General features: G+C 40.9%; 1 protein-coding gene and 1 long non-coding RNA gene across 3 annotated transcripts in view; one reads left to right on the top strand and one right to left on the bottom strand.

The window, feature by feature from the left end:
• ak5 (adenylate kinase 5) overlaps positions 1-19,545 on the top strand; it is a 71,978-nt gene that overhangs the window by 31,036 nt on the left and 21,397 nt on the right. Inside the window, exons 8-10 of the mRNA XM_079488971.1 lie at positions 3,575-3,651; positions 7,220-7,265; positions 8,745-8,789. Of these exons, the coding sequence (XP_079345097.1) occupies positions 3,575-3,651; positions 7,220-7,265; positions 8,745-8,789 (168 nt within the window). The remainder of the gene's footprint in view (positions 1-3,574; positions 3,652-7,219; positions 7,266-8,744; positions 8,790-19,545) is intronic.
• LOC306912624 overlaps positions 1-19,545 on the bottom strand; it is a 60,195-nt gene that overhangs the window by 26,366 nt on the left and 14,284 nt on the right. The gene's annotated exons all lie outside the window — the stretch shown is intronic.

The raw sequence follows: 19,545 nt of genomic DNA, 5'->3' as shown, positions 1-19,545 counted from the left end.
TATGTCAGTGAACATACAATACACATACTGTACATATCGTTGCTGTTGGAAGGAAACGTCCTAACTCCATTTTTGAGGTCTGCGTGTTGTTTCGAAAATATTGAACCAAACGCCTTGGACAATATATAAAATCACAACACCAACTTTGATGAGGCAGTATTGCTTTGTTTTCAAAATATAAGGTTTTCTTAATTTCCTGAAAATTGAACAAGTTGCAGAGATATGTAAAAAAAAAAAAAAAAAAAAAAACATTGTTTCAAAGGTTCTATTGATGTTCCTGCTCTCATAGCTAAATGCTTTCCTTGGCGTGATCAAGCCCGGGGAAGGCAGTGTGCCCAAACGCATTTGTATGCTGTTGCATGGCCTTTTAAAATAAATTAAACATACCTGAAGGACATTCCATGAGTGTTGGCGACACTATGTAGTGTAGCTCTGAAGGAGGCTAGCTAGCATCTACAGTAGATTAGCAGGTCAATATTTATAGGGTATTGATTCATATGGTTCGGAGTAGGATAGGATAGCTAGGATAGTTCGACTCTGTATAGGCAATCACTACAATACCTGACTATATAGGGGATACGTTCTCATACCGATGGTGTGGTACTGTCCATACTGAACAGTAGGACAGATAAGTGTCACGTTATGATTCATGACCTTTAAATGAAGGAAACTTGACTTCTAAAATCGACAGCTCTGATCAATAGTATTAAAACAAAGAAATACATTTAGAGTGATAGAGACAACTAGAAATGCACTCTGCCGAGGTGCCAACTTGCGCCTTGCACACAAGTAGGCCATACATCAGGGTTCCCCAATAGGCGGCCCGCGGGCCATTTGCGGCCCGCGGAGCGCCCCCTTGCGGCCCGCGGAAGAATGGTGGTCCCTTATTGGTCGGTGGACAACACCGACATACATACCCAGCCGGTCGCAGTACAACATTGAAACATATCTTAATTACGTCACCACCAACAGCCAATTAGGCACCACAGAGGACAGGCCTACATACCATACATACCATACATACCATACATACCATACATACGCAGCCGACCACAGTACTTGCACAAGTAATACGAAAAATATGATTACCCAGCAGTCGACAGTACCCGTAGTTAAATATGTAAATAAAGTTACATGATGCAGAACATCTAGGGTTTGGCATGAATACTTCTGGCATTAGTAGATACAATACATTGTGGTAAATCCATTCATAAACTTCATGAGCTACATTAAGCAATGCAGAAGCAATCCCTGCCAGCTAAATTGCCAATTAATTCACTCTTTTCAGGCAACCATAATTAAATGAACAGATTTCCCATACTGCATTTTGCTGAGGTTATAGATACGTTTTAACAAACTGTAATACCTCACAGGAAATTGATAACATTAATTTTGCTCTGTGACATAACCTAATCCTACAATACACTATCCATCATTTCTCATCAATATTCCAGAAGCCATTTCCTTAAAGCAATTAAACCTCAGTTTTACATACATAATATGTATAAAGCATGACAGGTTCTAACCTGTGTTTTCCCTCCTTCTAAATGTTTCTTAGATGTTTTTGTAATTATGTCAGGTGGCTTCATTGATGTTTGACAGTGCAATTCTATATAAAAAAAATCACACCCATGTGAACTGAGTGGTGCAGTGACGTCACACACTAACCATAGCAACCATGCTCACCTGTACGTGGGGCCACGTACAGGTACACAGGTACACGGGTACATACACGGGTACAGACAAAGCTGGTCGTTGGAGTGGTTTGCACCACTCATACATCATCTCATTCCTGCCAATCACAATTTGCATCCTCACTTTTGTCGTCAAGCCAGCAAACACGGTCAGGACCTGGACGAATTAGTGACGTCTCTATTGGGGCCAAATCAAGTCAAACCAAGACTAGTCAGATCTGGTCCAGAATATCACCTAATTTCAACCAACATAAATTCTGCCCACTAAGACAGACATCCCTGGATGAATCAGAGAGAGTCCTGATAGAGGCCAGATCAACTTAAGTCATATCATAACTAGTCAGATCTAGCCCAGGATAATATTATTTTAACTGGTGAAGACGTCCTGGAAATGACGTAAAGATCTGGGCTGTGATATGGCCTAGTCCTGAACGTCACCGGAGGACGTCATCATAACGTCATCATGACGTGATTTGGCTTGCTGGGAATATAATATCTTCCCTGTCCATAGGCATATCCCTTTGGTCTAGTGGTTAAGATGTTGGACTTTCACTATGGAGACCGGAGTTCAAATCCTGGGCGTTGTGTTTACACAAACACTCAAAGCTGGGCATAGCTTTATAGCTATACGATTCTATGTGCCATTGTTCTCATTCTCAACCAATGGCACATCTCCCGGCCAATCACAATTTGCGTCCTCACTTTTGTCTCCAATGTTTGTGTTTACACACCTTTGTCTTCAATGTTTATGTTTACACACTTTTGTCATCAATGTTTGTGTTTACACAAACACTCAAAGCTGGGCATAGGAGGGGCTAGCACCACTCAAAAATAGCAATAACATGGGGTGGATCTCAGACTTCATCTGGCCAGCCTGTAATTTTTGCTTGTTCATTTGTGAAGAGTGTCGTGTTTTAATTCTGGTTTTCTGTATTTAACTTTTTCTTTCCGTGGTTGGGAGAGTGACATACGGTAATATGCATATACATGTGCACTAGGTTTTACCTTAATTTGTCTGGCTGCAATTTATCACCACAGAGGAGGACACAAACACAGTGATTACAATCTAAGCGTCGTCTTTAATTACTTTTGTTTAACCTGTCCTTTATTAGACTTTTAGCCTCTCTTCAAGCTAAATATACTAACATACATCTCCCAGCCCCTCTCCCACCTCATCAGTCGCAAAAACCAAGCTGCAACATCTGCTCTGCTTTAGGCTGTTTATAGTTCTAGTGTCTTTTATCCAAAATGCTTTACAATGTCCAGTTCACCTATTCACACTCAGTGGAGAGGTGAATGTAACTCCTCACTGTCAGGGGAACAGGCAGGCCACGTCACATGTATCATTCAGAGAGCAGGCGTGGTTGTCAGTACCATTCCAAACACCGGCCATTAGGTGGTGAAAGAACAATACTGTACAGTGCGAGGATATTGGAACTTGGGATAACGGCTATACTGGGAGAAGGTTGGGATTTTGCGGAAATGTGATCTTTATGTCTGCTCTCTGTGTTGCTTTGATTAAACACCCAAGTAAAGCTACCATCTCTACTTCATTATGAACTGCTGGTAGTTTTATATACTGTATGTGTAGTTATCTGTCAAATGAAACCAGAACTGTACAGTACATTTATAAAGAATCTCCAATAAACAAGGTACAAAATGACTGGAATATGAATACAAATTAACACATAAACACCTGAGGAGTAAAACATCTAAACATGTTGCTCCCTGGAAAAATGCTGAATAGAATAAGGTCTGGTATTTTTATAGAAAAAGAGTCTGACTAGTGCTGAGAGTCAGAGTACAGTGCGTTCCCAGTCACTTGAATTCAAGTTCCAAACACTTGTATTCAGCGTTGTTCTGTCTCTCCCTGTCCGAAGGGCCCAGTGAACTGGATCCGAGTCTGCTGGGGGAGACCAGCAGTAATGCAGATGTCACTTGCAAGTATGATGAACAGGTAAGACTGGGTTATTTATTAATGACATATCAATTCCTGCAGGCCACAATATACTTTTCTGTGGCAATTGACTGGAGATTGTTAGTGACAGGGGACACAGTGTGGGCTACCATGTGGATCTCAGAAGTCATGTTGGTGACATTGTATTGTTGCTTGAAAACTATTCTGGGATTTACCTTATATAGGGATAGCCTATAGGATACTTGCACAAGAAATGTGGCGCTGATCTGCCCTGTGGGTTGGGTTGTGAGTTAAGCCAAATTAGCCCCCAACACACACACACACACACACACACACACACGCATGTACTTCCACTAGGAGGAGTTTAGCCAAATTAGCCCCCAACACACACACACACACACACACACACGCATGCACATCTACTAGGAGCCACAATGTACAGTACACAGTGAACTATGAATAACAAGCCAGTAGTTTGTGGATGATGGGAGAAGAGGTGGCAGGGATTACAAAGCTGTAAGGCATCAATTTAAAAACAAACCAATCACAGAAATATAGAACATAGGCCTAAGCACAAATTTGTTCTTCAACAGAAAAAGGAGGTTCAAATCACCTTCCTAACAATGTTATGACATGACAATAATCTGATCAATCTTATTAACTGGTCACACTGACATACTGTTGCTACTTTGAGCCTGTGGCCATTACAGCAATCAGATTGGCTATTATTGCCTTGCATTACCACAGCAAAGCAAATCATTTCCTTTGTCCCTTTCATATTTGCAAAAACGACTAGCACGAATCAATGTAAATATCCAAATAGCCTTTTATAAGATGACAAAGTGAAGCCATTTCAAATGCCTGATGAATCATATTAGGGACATTTGCAGAGAAATGGTGTAATGTTAGATGGGGGATGAGGGGGCATTAGACAGTGAACATGTGGACGAGCATCAATTCTGTACACTTCAATAGACTTCTAGGCCAAATTGGACCCTGGACCCTTGGGGTCTGCTGTTATTTGTCCTTATCATGGTATTTTACTGGCCAGACTTGCCAGCTGTAGTCTATGACCCTAGAGACTAAATCTCACCGCTTAAATTTCCTTTCCTTCTTTCATTACATGATCCATATTTAGTTTATTTTTATAAACTTTGTGTAGCAAATTAATTTGACCCCTTTCTTCTGAAAACAAAGTACATATATACTTATGAAGTACATTTACTTACTTGAAGTAGATTCAGATTTACTTTACTACAATCAGTTTTAGTACTTTACTTGAGTATTTGTAATTTTGGATACTTTGGATGACTTTACTACGTTTCTACGAAGGGAAGAAAATACGAATACTCAAGTAAACTACAGATACTCAAAGTAAATGTACTTCATTAGTGTTCATTAGTGTTCTGTTCACTAATGAACTTTAATGAATAAGATTTAAGTACCAATGGACAATACATAATTGGTGTCACCGCATCACTGGTCAATGTGTGGAGTGTACCTGGGTAGTGAGACTACTTTATCTTTAACACTCCTTCAGACATAGAAACAAGCCAGAGGGATTATTTGTTCCTTTTCTATTTGAGTCTATGCCCCTGCAATACTTCTTTATTCATGCACTGAACACCGGTGTTGGGGGAAAGGATGTCTCCTGCTTGCCTCGTTAATGAGACAAAGAAAGCTATCATGCTGTTGTTCTGTTTGACCCGACAGTACTGTGACTTTGGCACTGTTATAAATTCTAGTCATTCTCGCGGCATATTTTATTGCTTGCTTTTCTTTGTTTGCTGGTTATTTATTTATTTGCTTACTGTCTAGGCCAGGGGTTCTCAACGTTTTTGGCCGGGGACCCCTGGAAATGCTTTGGCAATGTCTCGGGACCCCCGCCCCGCCCCCTCCCGACCCCCAATATAAATTGACTGCTACAATAACCTTAACCCATTTTGGGCGGGAACCCCTTTTGGTGTTTTAAGCATTATGTTATAATTTAGCTATTGAAAAATAGCAGATCTACAAGCTCATAGCGCGCCACCGAGTGGCGCGCTACGAGCTTGTAGGTCTGCTATTTTTGAAAAATCGTGAAAATAAAATTTAAAAAAATATATATATATATTCTTTTTTTGAAAATAATTTGGGGACCCCCTAAAATAATTTGGCGACCCCCGAGGGGTCGCGACCCACGGGTTGAGAACCCCTGGTCTAGACCAGGTCGAAATCATGACAGATTGCCGTGAAAGGAAGGGGAAGAAATGGCACAATAAATCTATCCGGCCTGTGCTCCGATTAGCACTTTTTCTACTTTATCTTATTTACATCAAGTGGTTTTCAACCTTTTTCATTTCATGGCCCATTCTTTATTCGGCATTTGAGCCACGGACCACCATTAGCCTCTCTGACCCAAACCTAAAGAATATTTTGCTATTGTTGGATTTTTTCCCCACAATTCAATGCTGTATTGATGTTGTACTATAGGAGAGATAACAGGTAATCGATCAAAATAACAATAATTTTACATTCTCTAATTGTGTAGACTTCTTGTAAATTAAGTAATGCACATATTTAACAATAATGTAACTCTTGAGAGCGTAAAATGGAACCAAGCGGACCCATAAGGGTCCGTTTGCTCTCATTTTACACTCTCAAAGATCTCAAATATCTATAAGGATTAATTTGGTACCAACTGTCCATCATTTATGTGGGGACCACCTGGAACCTCCTCAAGGACCACTGGTGGTCCCCGGACCACTGGTTGAAAACCACTGGATTCGATGATTTCCCCAAAGAAAAAGGGCTTTATTCTGTCTCAGCCAGTGGAAAACCCGATCAGCCAGACAGAAGGAGAGGATGTTCTGTTGCTGAGATTTTTTCTGTGCAAATATGTTCAAGCCCACGAGAGAAATTACACATTTTTGATTGACTGACAGTTAATCCCCGGAGCAGTGAGGTCTAAATGTAATAATTTGACGGAGACATCTGGTGCTATAGTTAGTTCAAACAGGTGTGTCATCATCACAGGAGCCTGATATAAGCCTGGTCTAAATGTATGTGTCATCATCAGAGCAGTGTCACTGAGACACCTTGCATGTGGCTGTTAATGTCAGGTTCATGTGTCATTAGCTAATTTCTGGACCGTTTTATGTGGGAATGATTTGTGGTGGGGACACTGTGGGTGCTGGGGACATGTTCTCTCCTCCGTATCATCAGCGCCCATACCCTATGGGTTGGCGAAAGGGTCTTTCTGTGTGGAGTTTGCATATTCTCCCTGTGTCCCCTAGGACAGGGGTTCTCAACGTTTTTGGCTGGGGACCCCCGAAAATACTGGCCATGTCTCGCGAAATTACATGGACATTATTTTTGTTCAGAAACGAGGAACAGTAGCATTCATACTTCCACAGCTAAACTCATCAACCTCATCATTTTGAACAGTCAATATTTCCTATATTTATCCATAGCAAAATGATCTCTCTCTTTCCAAGTCTTAGCTTATGCTCTGTTTGCTCCGGGGAAATTGGGGGTTTGCACAGGATTCACTCATACCCTCTCAATTTATGTCAATCTCTCCCGCTTTGTCTCTCTCTGTCTCTCTCTCTCTCTCTCCTTTGTGCAGGGAGAAGACAAGGAAGAAATCGATTATGTCGAAGGAGCTGTACAAAGTAAGTTAGTTTTATTTCCTCCCTCCCCTGGTGAAACCCTGAATAACATCAGTTTTCCAACAGATTAAAACAGCACAACAACCTGCTTCCTCAACTTCGACAATGCTTCCTTTCTTTTTATCCCACGATTTTGTAACACATTGTTTTCACCTGCAAGCCAAATGTCTAAGCTGTAATCATGGGCGCTTACTCTCCCTCTGCCAACCTGGGGAGAGACGTGAACTGAGTTTATTCTTATCACATGACAGGGAGGAGTTTCCCCGGTAGGATTTAGCGCGTTATTTCAACCAGTTAATTTCCCCTCCATCAGGCAGCCCAGCTGACCAGGGGGAGGCAGTATAGTGACCAGGATTACTGCATGTTTTTGTGAGGGTACGTACCCTAGGGGACACGGGGAGAACATACAAACTCCACACAGAAAGGCCCTTTTGCAAACCCCACCTAGCTAGGGTAAATGGTAATGGTGCATTTATGTAGTGGCTTTATCCAAGGCGCTTTACAGAGATTGTGCATTACATTCACCCATTCACACACCGATGCCGGAGGAAACCATGCAAGGCACCAGAGTCTTGCTCAAGGACACTTCGACACCAAGTCTGGAGGAGCCCGGGTTCGAACTCTGAACCTTGCGGTTGCCATCCGGTCACTCTACCCCTGAGCCACTGCCGCAACTGGGTATGGGCACTGATGACATGGAGGAGAGAACACGCCCCCAGCACATACAGTGTCCCCGGTGGGAATCGAACCCGGGACCTTCTAGCCGTGAGGTGACATCGCTACTGATAGCGCTATGGGAGTATGCCACACTTTCTCTTTCAGTAAATGCCATAGATGTCATGTTACTCCTCCTGAATGAGTTCTGTGGCACGCTTCCGTGTGTGTGTGTACCCAGGCGTTTATCTGTCCCTTTCCACATCAGCAGTTACAGCTGCTTAATACAACATGGCTGCTTTGTTGTTTCACCGTCCATCAGCAACTAGCAACAGCTAGTGCTGGTCCTCATGCTTTTCTCATCAGTGAGCTGTCGCTGCACTAACAACCACCTTCACAGCATGCGTTAAAACTGGCAGATGGAGGAAAGGAGGGGACAGCAATGACTGTCAGCTGTACTTAGGAGGAGGAAATTGAAAAATACCACCTGTGGTGGGTTGCCGGCCCGGGCATCGGAGGAGACCTGAGGCCATCTTCAGTTCTTCACACTCCCAATTACTTATTTTGGGGGTTGGCACAGTTGGAGTACTCGTACAGAGGTTGGGGAACTGGGAATTGGCTCACTTATCAAATTGGGATATGAAGGGGAGAATTTTCTCTCAACAGTGCAAAGAAAACATTGAAATATTTTATGAAAAATATACATGGAAAAATGATTGCATATTTCCATGTATATTATATCAGTCTAAATCCAAAGGCTGATGTACTGTAGTTGTACAGTTGTGTGCTTTGTTAGTTTTTATATACCCCACCTTTCTCCTGTGACAGGTTACTGTACTGAGAAGAAGAATCCAAAGGTATTCTTCATGATAGGTAAGCAACTGTAGTGGAGTGTGCACGGCATACACACACATTTTGATTGCTTTATTTGAATTCACGGTTAGATAGATCGTTATCAATCCCCTGGGGGTAATTCAGTTGGATTGGGCAAAGATGACCTGTAGTAAACAGGTAACACTGAAGTACTCAAATAATTTGATTTCTTAATTGATGCCTTGACTTTGACTCTCTTCTGTATTCTTTGTATCAACAAAGAATAATCTACTTACAAACAAATGTAGATCAATTTGCTCATTGAGCAATTCAGGATAAATGTTTGACTTACTTATGAATACAGAAAACTTTCCAAACAGACAGGCTTCCAATTACAGCTGAAATGGAGCGATACTTTCCCTGTACTACTATCACATGTCCCAGCCTGCCAAAAAGAGTTAGTTAACACCTATATATAACCCAATGCAGTGATTATTTCTGTCAGCACCTGATATTTAATTAGCTTCGACGTGTATGCTTTATCCATATAGTACTAATACAATGCCAATCTCCAGGATATGTACAACATTGTGGCACTTGTCTATAACGACAATTAAAAATATCATTTTCTAAACCAGTTATTTTTAACAGGGGTGTGTTTAGAACTTCGAGCCCTAGCAATTAAATCAACAATTTGAGTAGTATATGTATAATGCTTTGTTTGCATTACAGCTGTTCACAATGTCAGAAATTGATTAAATTAAATTAGCCACGGTGTGGCTCTAGCCTGGCTGGGTACCAAATTCACGGGTAATCGGGTAAAAGATGAAATATATTTTCCAATGGCAGCGTTGCTGAACTTAGAAACTAAGTGATCAGCAGACACATCAAATTCCCCTGAAGCTTTAAACTAGTCAAATGTTCTGTTGAAGTTTTATCTTTTAGAGCTCGTACAGTAAGCTTTCTGTTGGACGCTTGTGTGGTGTTCCATCAGCATCAATAGAAGGCTTTCTAGTCTTATGTACTGTACATGATTACTGCCATAGTGACGGTCACATGTCTCAACAGCACGGACAGTGCCAGCACCAAGGACAGCGCTGCTATCAGTGCCCTGAGTCCACTGGAGTTCTGTTACATAGGTCATTCAGATCTGGACAGTCTGACCAAACATCGAAACTAGCCGCGTCTAAAGTTTCCCATTGGGTTTTGTCCCAAAATCCCAGGAACTGAGCGTGTTGCCCGTTCACTAAAGGGAACTTTTGCCTTCTTAAGTCCAAAAGGAACGAGGCTGTTTTGTAGACAGTATGTCAGAGTGATAGTGTCCACAACCATGTTGAAAGACGAGCCAAAAGAGTTGAGGGGAATACAAATTAGGGGTGCACGATTATGAAATTATGACCGATATCCGATCTTATACAGAGGACCACAATGGAAACAAGCTTATTAATAGCCTATTAATAAAGTATTCAATCAATCAATAAATAATTATACTCTTTTCCAAGTGTCTGTTTTCACAACTGAATGACTACTGAATGACATGAGTATACAAATTAAATGTAGATTTTATTTATTTGCTGGTGAAAACCGATTAAATAATCTGTATTATTTTGAGTTCCGATAAGGCATTTTTATGACCGATATGGCCAATTCCGATTATGGTACAGATTAATCGTGCATATACTGTATATAGAGCCAACAGAATATATTCTGGGCTACATGTAAATTGTCCTTTTGGGAGATTCTATGGATGCGAGCACCCTTTCATGAACCAGGCACTTTCCCATTCAAAATGGCAAACGACAAGGATGAAAATTGGTTTGTATTTTCTAAGGTTTCATATGTCACACCATCGCTACCACTACCTTTATCGTTAGGCAAGTTATTCACAACATTTCAACCTCTTCATCTGTGTATACTGCAGTCTCTGGTAGATAATCAGATACAAAATGCTCTGCTATGGCATTATAGGCAACGAATCATCCTTCCTTGACATTTACTGCTGTAATACTGTATGCTTGCACTAAACCTACAACGCTTGTACCCACACACACACACACACACACACACACACACACACACACACACACACACACACACACACACACACACACACACACACACACACACACACACACACACACACACACACACACACACACACACACACACACACACACACACACACACACACACACACACACACACACACACCATTACTATTGTGTGTGTGTGTGTGTGTGTGTGTGAGGCTCCAGGCTTCAGACAGAGCCAATATTGAGGCAGAGGCCCTAAATCCAAACAAGAATAATTATTGGAGACCACACAATATAGTGGCATGCAAAACAAACAAGCTAGCAAACAAACAAAATAGACACAGACGGGTAACACAATATTAGTTTTGCACAATAAATACTGTACTTATTATGCAGTCCCCCCCCTCGTTTTAATATATGCGCTGTTGACTGTTTTCTCAGTTTCTGTCATATATAACGTTCCCATAACACACAGGGATGGTTCTTCATGCATGCCTTTACATACCAAGGCTCCCAAATGATTATCACATGCCCGACATATTTTTCCTTTTCTATCTCAATTATTATCCAGGGGAGATATTTCACCTTTGAGCTTGAGGCAACATTACTTGTCAACCAGTATGTGTCCTAGCCGACACCAAGGTCTACATTTCACAATGGAAGAGTAGGGAGACCACATCCAACCACTTGTATTTTAACATACAGTATGCATACCATACATTGGTGGAAAATACATTTGTATTCATTCAAATACTGTAAGTTACATTGCAGAATTAACTGCTGAATGGCTCGGCTTACGCATACGTAAGTGTTCACTACTATCTTAAATACGGCACTAGAATAGGCCAGGGGTATCAGAATATCACAGTGCCCAAGAATAGTATACAGTCCATGTCTATGTGGGTTTGTTTATCACATGGGTCTGTTCATTAGAGAGGGATCATTATCCTGCTCTGACCAGGCAGAAAGTCACTCCATGGTGTCTGTCACGGTCACAGCATGGTAATTGGGACATGCAGCGAGAGATGAAGGTTAATCAGAGGATAGCGTGTCCATTAACTACCGTTTAGTTCACCGCCAACACCCCAGATACACTCATGTCTAGATTAATCATGCATTACTGCTAATGCATGTATATTGGGCTGCTGCTGCTGCAGCTACTATACTGACGATCATAATATCGTTTTTTTATTGTCTCCACCACGCTGAAAGGCATTGCATGTGATCTCTCCAGCACTGTTGGCTTGATCGCAGCGAAACTGTGCACGCACACTGACTGGATGTCAGAGCTGAACCTCTGCCCCATGCAGGTTTTTAACATGTTGGGCCTGTTATAGTGCTGCCAGGACTCCACCAGGAGGCAGAATTGATCATGCAAATCAGTACACAGTATCTCTTTACTCTATAGTCATTAAACCTGATAGGCTAAGATTGGCTTCCAAAGATTGCAGGAGTGCTCTGTTTTGAACAAAATGCCTGAAATCATGAACACAGCATGCGATTTCCGTAACATTTTGCACGCACATTTCCATTAGGCGGAGGAAGAAATGCCACTTGAAAATGTTCAAATCAGCCTCATGGTGGCGCTATAACAGGCCAATTCATGTTTACCTAAGTGCACCGATCTGTGTAAAACTATGCACACTCCCTACAGGCCAAGGAAAAACCTTTGCCGTGCATTTGTACAGAGTACAGTCAAACACTTAGCCCAAAAGGATAAAAGTCCTTGCGTTCTTGTTTCCACTCAGGTCCTGAGTATTCAATTCATAATCATGACATGAAAAATAACAAAATTCAAATCATCATAAAAAGTAATAAATCGCTGCAAGCAGTGATAAGGTGGGACCAAGCAGGAAGGCAATACGCAATAAGAATAATATGCACGATAAGTCAATGGAAGACTGAACTTGAGGAAAAAGATGACCATGTAATTGTGACAGGGTAGGTTTTAATTATGTGTGTGTGTGGGGGGGGGGGGGGGGGGGGACCCATGAACTTGTGTTCCAAAAGCGAGAGACCTACTTACTCCGCTATCCGGACACAATCAGTTGTTGTATTGTTAACAGCAAAATCATTCAAGAAGGCAATAAGCAAATATACTTTGAGTACCAACTTATAGAAATTAGCAGATCTACATGCTCATAACACGTCACATCACAGATCAGCTTTGTAACAATTTTTGTATTGACACTAAAATCTGAATGAACAATTACTAAAGCTATCAAATGCTGTAATTGTAGTGGGGTATAATAAATTAACACCACACCACACCTACCTGAGTTGGCACTGGCAGTGCCCAGATTTGAACCCATGAACTTGTGTCAAAATGGCGGAATATCTGAGGGCGGAGCTTACTGGTCAAAGTGACAGATGTGTTCCCCATGAGTCAAAGAACATGTGGAAACAAGTGCCATGACATTTGGCCAAACGAGGCATGAGTTATGCCTGTTCAAAGGTTCCATTTTTTTTAAAAATGCTATAGCGCCAGCCTTTGGCCAATTAGAGTAAGTCTGGTTTCAGTGCTATTTGGCATGACCCTCTACCATACTGTACAGTTTCATAAGCATATGATGCTGCATGTATGTATTATGGGCAAAAGAAGAATTTTCACAAAACAGCAATTTTCATTGGCTCATAGATTGACATCTAAAGTTTGCAGGAGGGGCCGCACGCACATTCACACTACGTTGAGGAACAAATGCCACCTTTATAGCATTGCCCTATTATAGCACCACCAGGACGCCAAACTATTTAATATTATTATTATAAATTTTGTTCAAACATCATCTTTATAGTCAAGTGATCAAATGGATCTGTGTGATCTTTTTCATATTCCATCCTGATTGGCCTGATTAGGTACGGGTCCAAAATGAACAGAACCAGCGGCTGATGTATCAAAAGTTTCAAGTTTATTCAACAGGTATAAAAAAGTAAGTCAGATTAAAATACAAGGAGAATTATTATAATTTAACTAGGGTTATTATAACTGGGAAGTCAAGATCCTAAAATAGGACTAAGTCCAAGGCAATAGATAGGGGGTGAAGGCTTCAGGTCCTAGCCTACACCAAATCAGTCTATACCCATTTCCTCAGCCCTACTATTGCACATGACCCAACAAACATACAAAACCCAGCACATGACCCAATTACAATCTTTGACAAAACTCTAATATCAAATATGACACAGGTGGGAAAAACAAAATAACAACATATACTAGTTAACATATGCTTAAGGCTCCCACTGATACGTAAATACCCACAAGATATATTAAAAAAATCACACCCGTGTGAAGCGAGGGGCGCTAACGTGTAACTCATGTTGATTAGGTTGATGTAATGGTAGCCTGGGGTCCACCTATGCTTTCTATGGCATAGGCAGCTCCCGGCAGGATCCGCCGGGAGAATCTAGACGCAGCTGCGCGACATGAGACTAATTAATTAGAGCGACAGAGAGAGAGAGGAGTGTGTGTGTGTGTGTGTACGTCAATTATGCGTGGACTCGGTCCCAGACTTTTTTTTTCCTCCCTGGAAATAAAAACGTCTGGGTTTCCGAGGCTAATATAATGGTGATGTAAAACAAACATTGCATTAAATGCCATTAACAATAGAGACAATATGACGTAATGAGTTTTCCCTTCATTGTCAATGGCGTTTATTAAACAAACTGAACTAAAGACAAACATTAAACCTGTATATAGGAGGGGCTAGCGCCCCTCAGAAAATAGGAATTAAAAAAAATCCAAAAAGGTAGCACATCCAAGAATTTAATAAATGGACAAAGTACTCACATTTCCATTTCTTTATTGGCACACACCAAAAGATTATTGGCACACACCAAAAAGGTTGGTGTGTGCCAATAAAGTGAGTACTTTTTTTATTATTTTCTTCCTATTTTTTGATTTGAGTTTAGCGCTCCACTGAAAACCATTGCTGATGCGCAACCTCTCTTTCTCATTTACCCACAAGATATAATGATGTTAAGCAAAAAAAGGACCTGGAGGCTCTGGAAATACAGAAAATAATTTAGGCTAACAGCAGACCTAACACTGATATCAAAAAGCCTCTTAAAACGCATCACCCAGCTACCCTTCACTTAGCCGCAAGCATTTTTAATATCTGGACTCTAGAGTTGCAATACCAACCCTTGACAGAACAAAATTACTTTCAAAAAGAATATCAAGAGATACCTTGCTAATTTGCCAAGTACATAACTGTGAACTGTGATTTGTGAATTTGTTCTTTTGATTTTATAATGTGAATTTGTTCTTTTTATTTTGTTCTGTTTTTTATTTTAAATTGTACTTTTAGTATTGTATTTGTTTTATTCAGGACCCCAGGAAGACTGGAGGCTCAGTCGTGTGTCTCTAATGGGGATCCTTCAATAAACATACACATAAACAACCCTAGCTCCTTTCGGAACCCTACGTTAAAGTTTCTGACATTTTGATGACTTTACGTAGGGTTCCTTATCATCGACTTCAAGCGACATGGGATGCAATCTGATTTACCCTGACTTACCCCTGTGCTGCGGTGTGGGTGTCACGCTGACATATTCCAAAAGAAGCATATGAACGCTATAGGAGACAACGAACCCTCTGACCCCCCCCGCGAACGGCTCAGAAGCCGTTAAGTATTTTTAATGTTTGTACGACCGCCACAGTGATGGAGGCGGTACAATAGGATGTCAATAAGGAAGTCAAGGAAGGAAGGAAGAGAGCTGCCAAAACGGTCATACAAACATTAAAAATACTTAACGGCTTCTGAGCCGTTCGGGGGGGGGGGGGTGAGAGGGTTCGTTGTATCCTATAGAAATGATATGCTTCTTTTGGAATATGTCAGCGTGACACCCACAGCGCAGCACAGGGGTAAATCAGGGTAAATCAGATTGCATCCCATGTCGCTTGAAGCCGGTGATACCGGACCCTACGGGGTAGGGGTCTAAAGGAGCTCAACCCGGGGGGTCCGGAGACGGGCTAAAACAACCCTTGACAGGCCATACATCCAAACAGAAAACTTGACAGTAGATTTTTAAGAAACAAAAACTTTGCAGAGAGAGGGTAATTCAAGCTTTCCTTACACCTGCAATGTGGATTAGTTTAACGTTGTTTAATACAATCAGATATTATTTTTCTGTTTGGATGAATGGGCCGTCAAGAGTTGGTATTGTAAATTTTGATTCCAGGTATCGAAAATAGAGTTGCTTGTGGCTATGGCTACCCTACCGATTCCAGCTCTCCCATAAAATGCACACTTGCCTAATTCTGAAAAAGGGATATAGAATCATTATTAAAACAAGTCACCAGATTGCCCAAATTAATTATAAAAGTATTAACATTGGTTCACAAGTTGGTGGAAACCTTAAGCCTTCCTACCTACCATAAGTCTTTCACCCAGTCCAAACACCCAAATGCTTCTGCCAAACTGCTTCCTGGCCACCCCTTATGCACTGCCCTTAAAGGGGCAGTGCTTGAATGAATGTATACGGGTGCATAAGAGTAAAACTTTTTATTCGGCTTCCTTCAAACATTGCAGCAGTATAGGAGATTATACTACTCACCCAGTAATGAATTCCTAAGACTTTGAGTCAGATATTGTCCTCTAGTTTCATATCCATGTGAAAGTTCTGGCAGAAAACATGTTATGTAAAATATCGCCACTTTTACATGAGGAAAAGCTAGACTGAAAATATAAAAACTTCCATTGGGAACAGTCGATGTTTGGGAAGCACAAACATTATGGCGCACACAATTGACAGGTGTGTTGCGATTGGTGTTGGGTAATTGATCACACAACCTATTTTGTGTGCCCCATACATTTGTCCTAAAGTTTTGATATGTTCAGTCCTGCACTCATTCCGGGCCCCTCGCCGGAGAGAATGTCGTCCGTGTGCAGCTTGTGGAAAAGTGGAGATATTTGACTAAATGCACATTTTCTGCCAGAACTTTCAAATGAATATGAAACTAGTCCCCAAAATGACTCCAAGTCTTAGGAATTAATTATTGGGTGAGTGCACAGGCAGTGCTATAAGATTAAATGCCGACGAGGTCAGTCTGGTAACCGTGCGTGGATAGGACCGATGGCTGTGTATTTGGAATACATGAAATATATTTAAGATCATAGACATTCTAATCTAGGGCTATTAACTTGCAAATTTAGAATATTCAACTAATATTCAAACTTGTATTCACCAAGTAAAACCAACTTACAGTTAGTTGATTTAAAATGTAGGCCTATTTGTGTGCTCGTGCTCCAGACAAGTGACTTTTGTGCCCGGACAAGTGAATGGGAAATTTACTTGTCCAAAGGACAAGTGCCTGATACTGTATAAAATGCACAGCGTATTTTATCTAGGTACTGTACCATCAGCATCCCCCCTGCCCTTTTTTGCCTATAGCAGCTGCCACAGTGTTAAATGTATTTAGGGAATAGGAACAGTCTAGCGCTTGAAGGTGCCAAAGGCACCAGTCTAGCGCTTTAAGGTGCCAAAAAGAACATAGTGGAACAAAATATGAGCAACTATAGAAATGCCAACTTGCGCTTCGCCCTCAAGTTGGCATTGGCCTACTTGGCATCTTATCTCTCACCACTACAATGGGTTCGTTCAATGGGTTACAATTGGTTACGTCATCCACATACGTATGTCGATGTTGTCCCTCGGAGCCACCGTTTTTACGTACGCATGTGCGGCATGTGCGTACGCACGTATGTAAGTTCCGGCCTCCTGGCAGGAATAATTGGCAGCCAATGTAAAAGAATCTTAAAAATGGAGGTCTTGTGGTTGTTAGGAATCGGTCTGCTGCATTATTCACCTATTCTCTGTGTGCAACGGTGTGCAACAGTAACTTTATTGACCATATTCACACAGCAGACATGTTCAGTACATCATACTCACGGGTGAGGAATTGCCTCAGTCAAGGTGCATCAGCTCAGTTATATGGTTTCTGTCTCACTCAATTTATGAGATTATTAAAAAAAGGTGTTTGAGGACAATACAGAGGATCAAAACAGAGTAATATATAAAGCTTGCAGCGTTAAAGCCTACACGGGAGAGTTGTCACATGCCATTTAGCCACAGGCCATACCAGACTGATAAACTCATCGCATAATATAGCATTTTAATCTCTGCTTTGATCTTGATCTTTGATCATACGTTTTCAATTCATGAATATGTGATCTAGATTGGTAAAACACAAAATACAAATGTCAAAAGTGTCAAAGCCACTTTGATTCTTGCACCGCATACTTGGGGCGGGCAGTCATGTTTTCTAATTCACTTTCTGAAAAGCAGACAGATTTCCAAAGAAACCTTAGAGATGCCACAAGACATTGATAGAGGTTCATGTAAAAAAAATGCCGTGCTCCATACAAGAACTAGATGGACAGGTAATACCCGTGTTCATGTAGTTCCCGTGTTACTGTAGCGAGCGAGTGCTGATGTCTGAGGGATATGCTAATGCAGGCTCAGGCTGCCATTTAAGGCTGTGTACACCCTTTTCATCTTATGTCATCTTTGTCTGTCTGTCTGTCTGTCTGTCTGTCTGTCTGTCTGTCTGTCTGTCTGTCTGTCTGTCTGTCTGTCTCTGTAGTGTCACACACACTGTCTGGCAGAAACATTGTATCTCCATATTTCAATGTTATGTTTATTATTATCATTGCCATACTTCATCATACAAGAGTGTTGCACAAAAGTACTGAAAATAGCAGATCTACAAGCTCACAGCGCCTTGAGGATTGTAGATCGATTACTTTCAATATGTATTCAACGGTTTTGGACTTACAAGGTTTCCATCTGACAGCAACGATATTGTTATGTTCCCTTTCACCACCACCCCTCTCTCTTCTCTGTCTCTTGCCTTCATTCTATATTCCCTCACAATCCTTTTCTGTAATTGGCTGCAAAGACTTTCCTCTTTTGACCAGCCATTGCAATATCCTCACTGATAGTCCAGGATAATAGGATTCATATAAGAATATGAAACTGCAATTTGGAACAGGTTAAATTATTTATAGATTGAATTGCACATTTTAGGTCGTTATCACAACTATTCCATATTTCTCTTGCCATAATCGACGGACATCTTTTTTTTTTTTTAAATATTTGTCTTAAATGTCTTTCATTTGGCAGTTTCGGAATGCAGATTGGAATCAATTTCCGTTGTGCTTTGAAGGCTAATAAAACAGTTTTCTGATATAATATTCAGATCTATTTATTATTCTTATGGCTCTCTTCTGTAATATAAAAGAATCACAGCTGTGTGAAGTGAGGGGTGCTTTTATCATCATACATCATCTGATCTGGCCAATCACAATTTGCTTCCTCACTTTTGTCTTCAATGTTTGTGTTTACACACTTTTGTATTCAATGTTTGTGTTTACACACTTTCGTCTTCAATGTTTGTGTTTACACAAACCCTCAAAGCTGGACATAGAAGGGGCTAGCGCCCCTAAAAAATAGGGTTTGTATTAATTTTATAAGCGTTTCCCCGCATATCTCCACACAATAGATATTGTACTGTATGGAACTATGAGTGAACAACACAGAAATTAGAGTAATTACTGACAAAGGATGGATTTGGTTGTGATTTTATATAACATTGCAATAGTTTGACATTTTTGTTTTTACATTATTTACATGTGACTTTGCAGCATAGTTTTGTCATCTATAATTGATTACACCCAAACACATTTTCATGACACATATCAGATATCACATATACATTCTGTAGATATATGATGTGTACGTCACATATGAATGTTCACAGGCTGGCTAGTTTATATGAAGTC

The sequence above is a fragment of the Electrona antarctica genome, assembly GCF_951216825.1.
Source record: "Electrona antarctica genome assembly, chromosome: 19".
Taxonomy (NCBI): Eukaryota; Metazoa; Chordata; class Actinopteri; order Myctophiformes; family Myctophidae; genus Electrona; species Electrona antarctica.
This window is presented reverse-complemented; position numbering and strand designations above follow the sequence as displayed.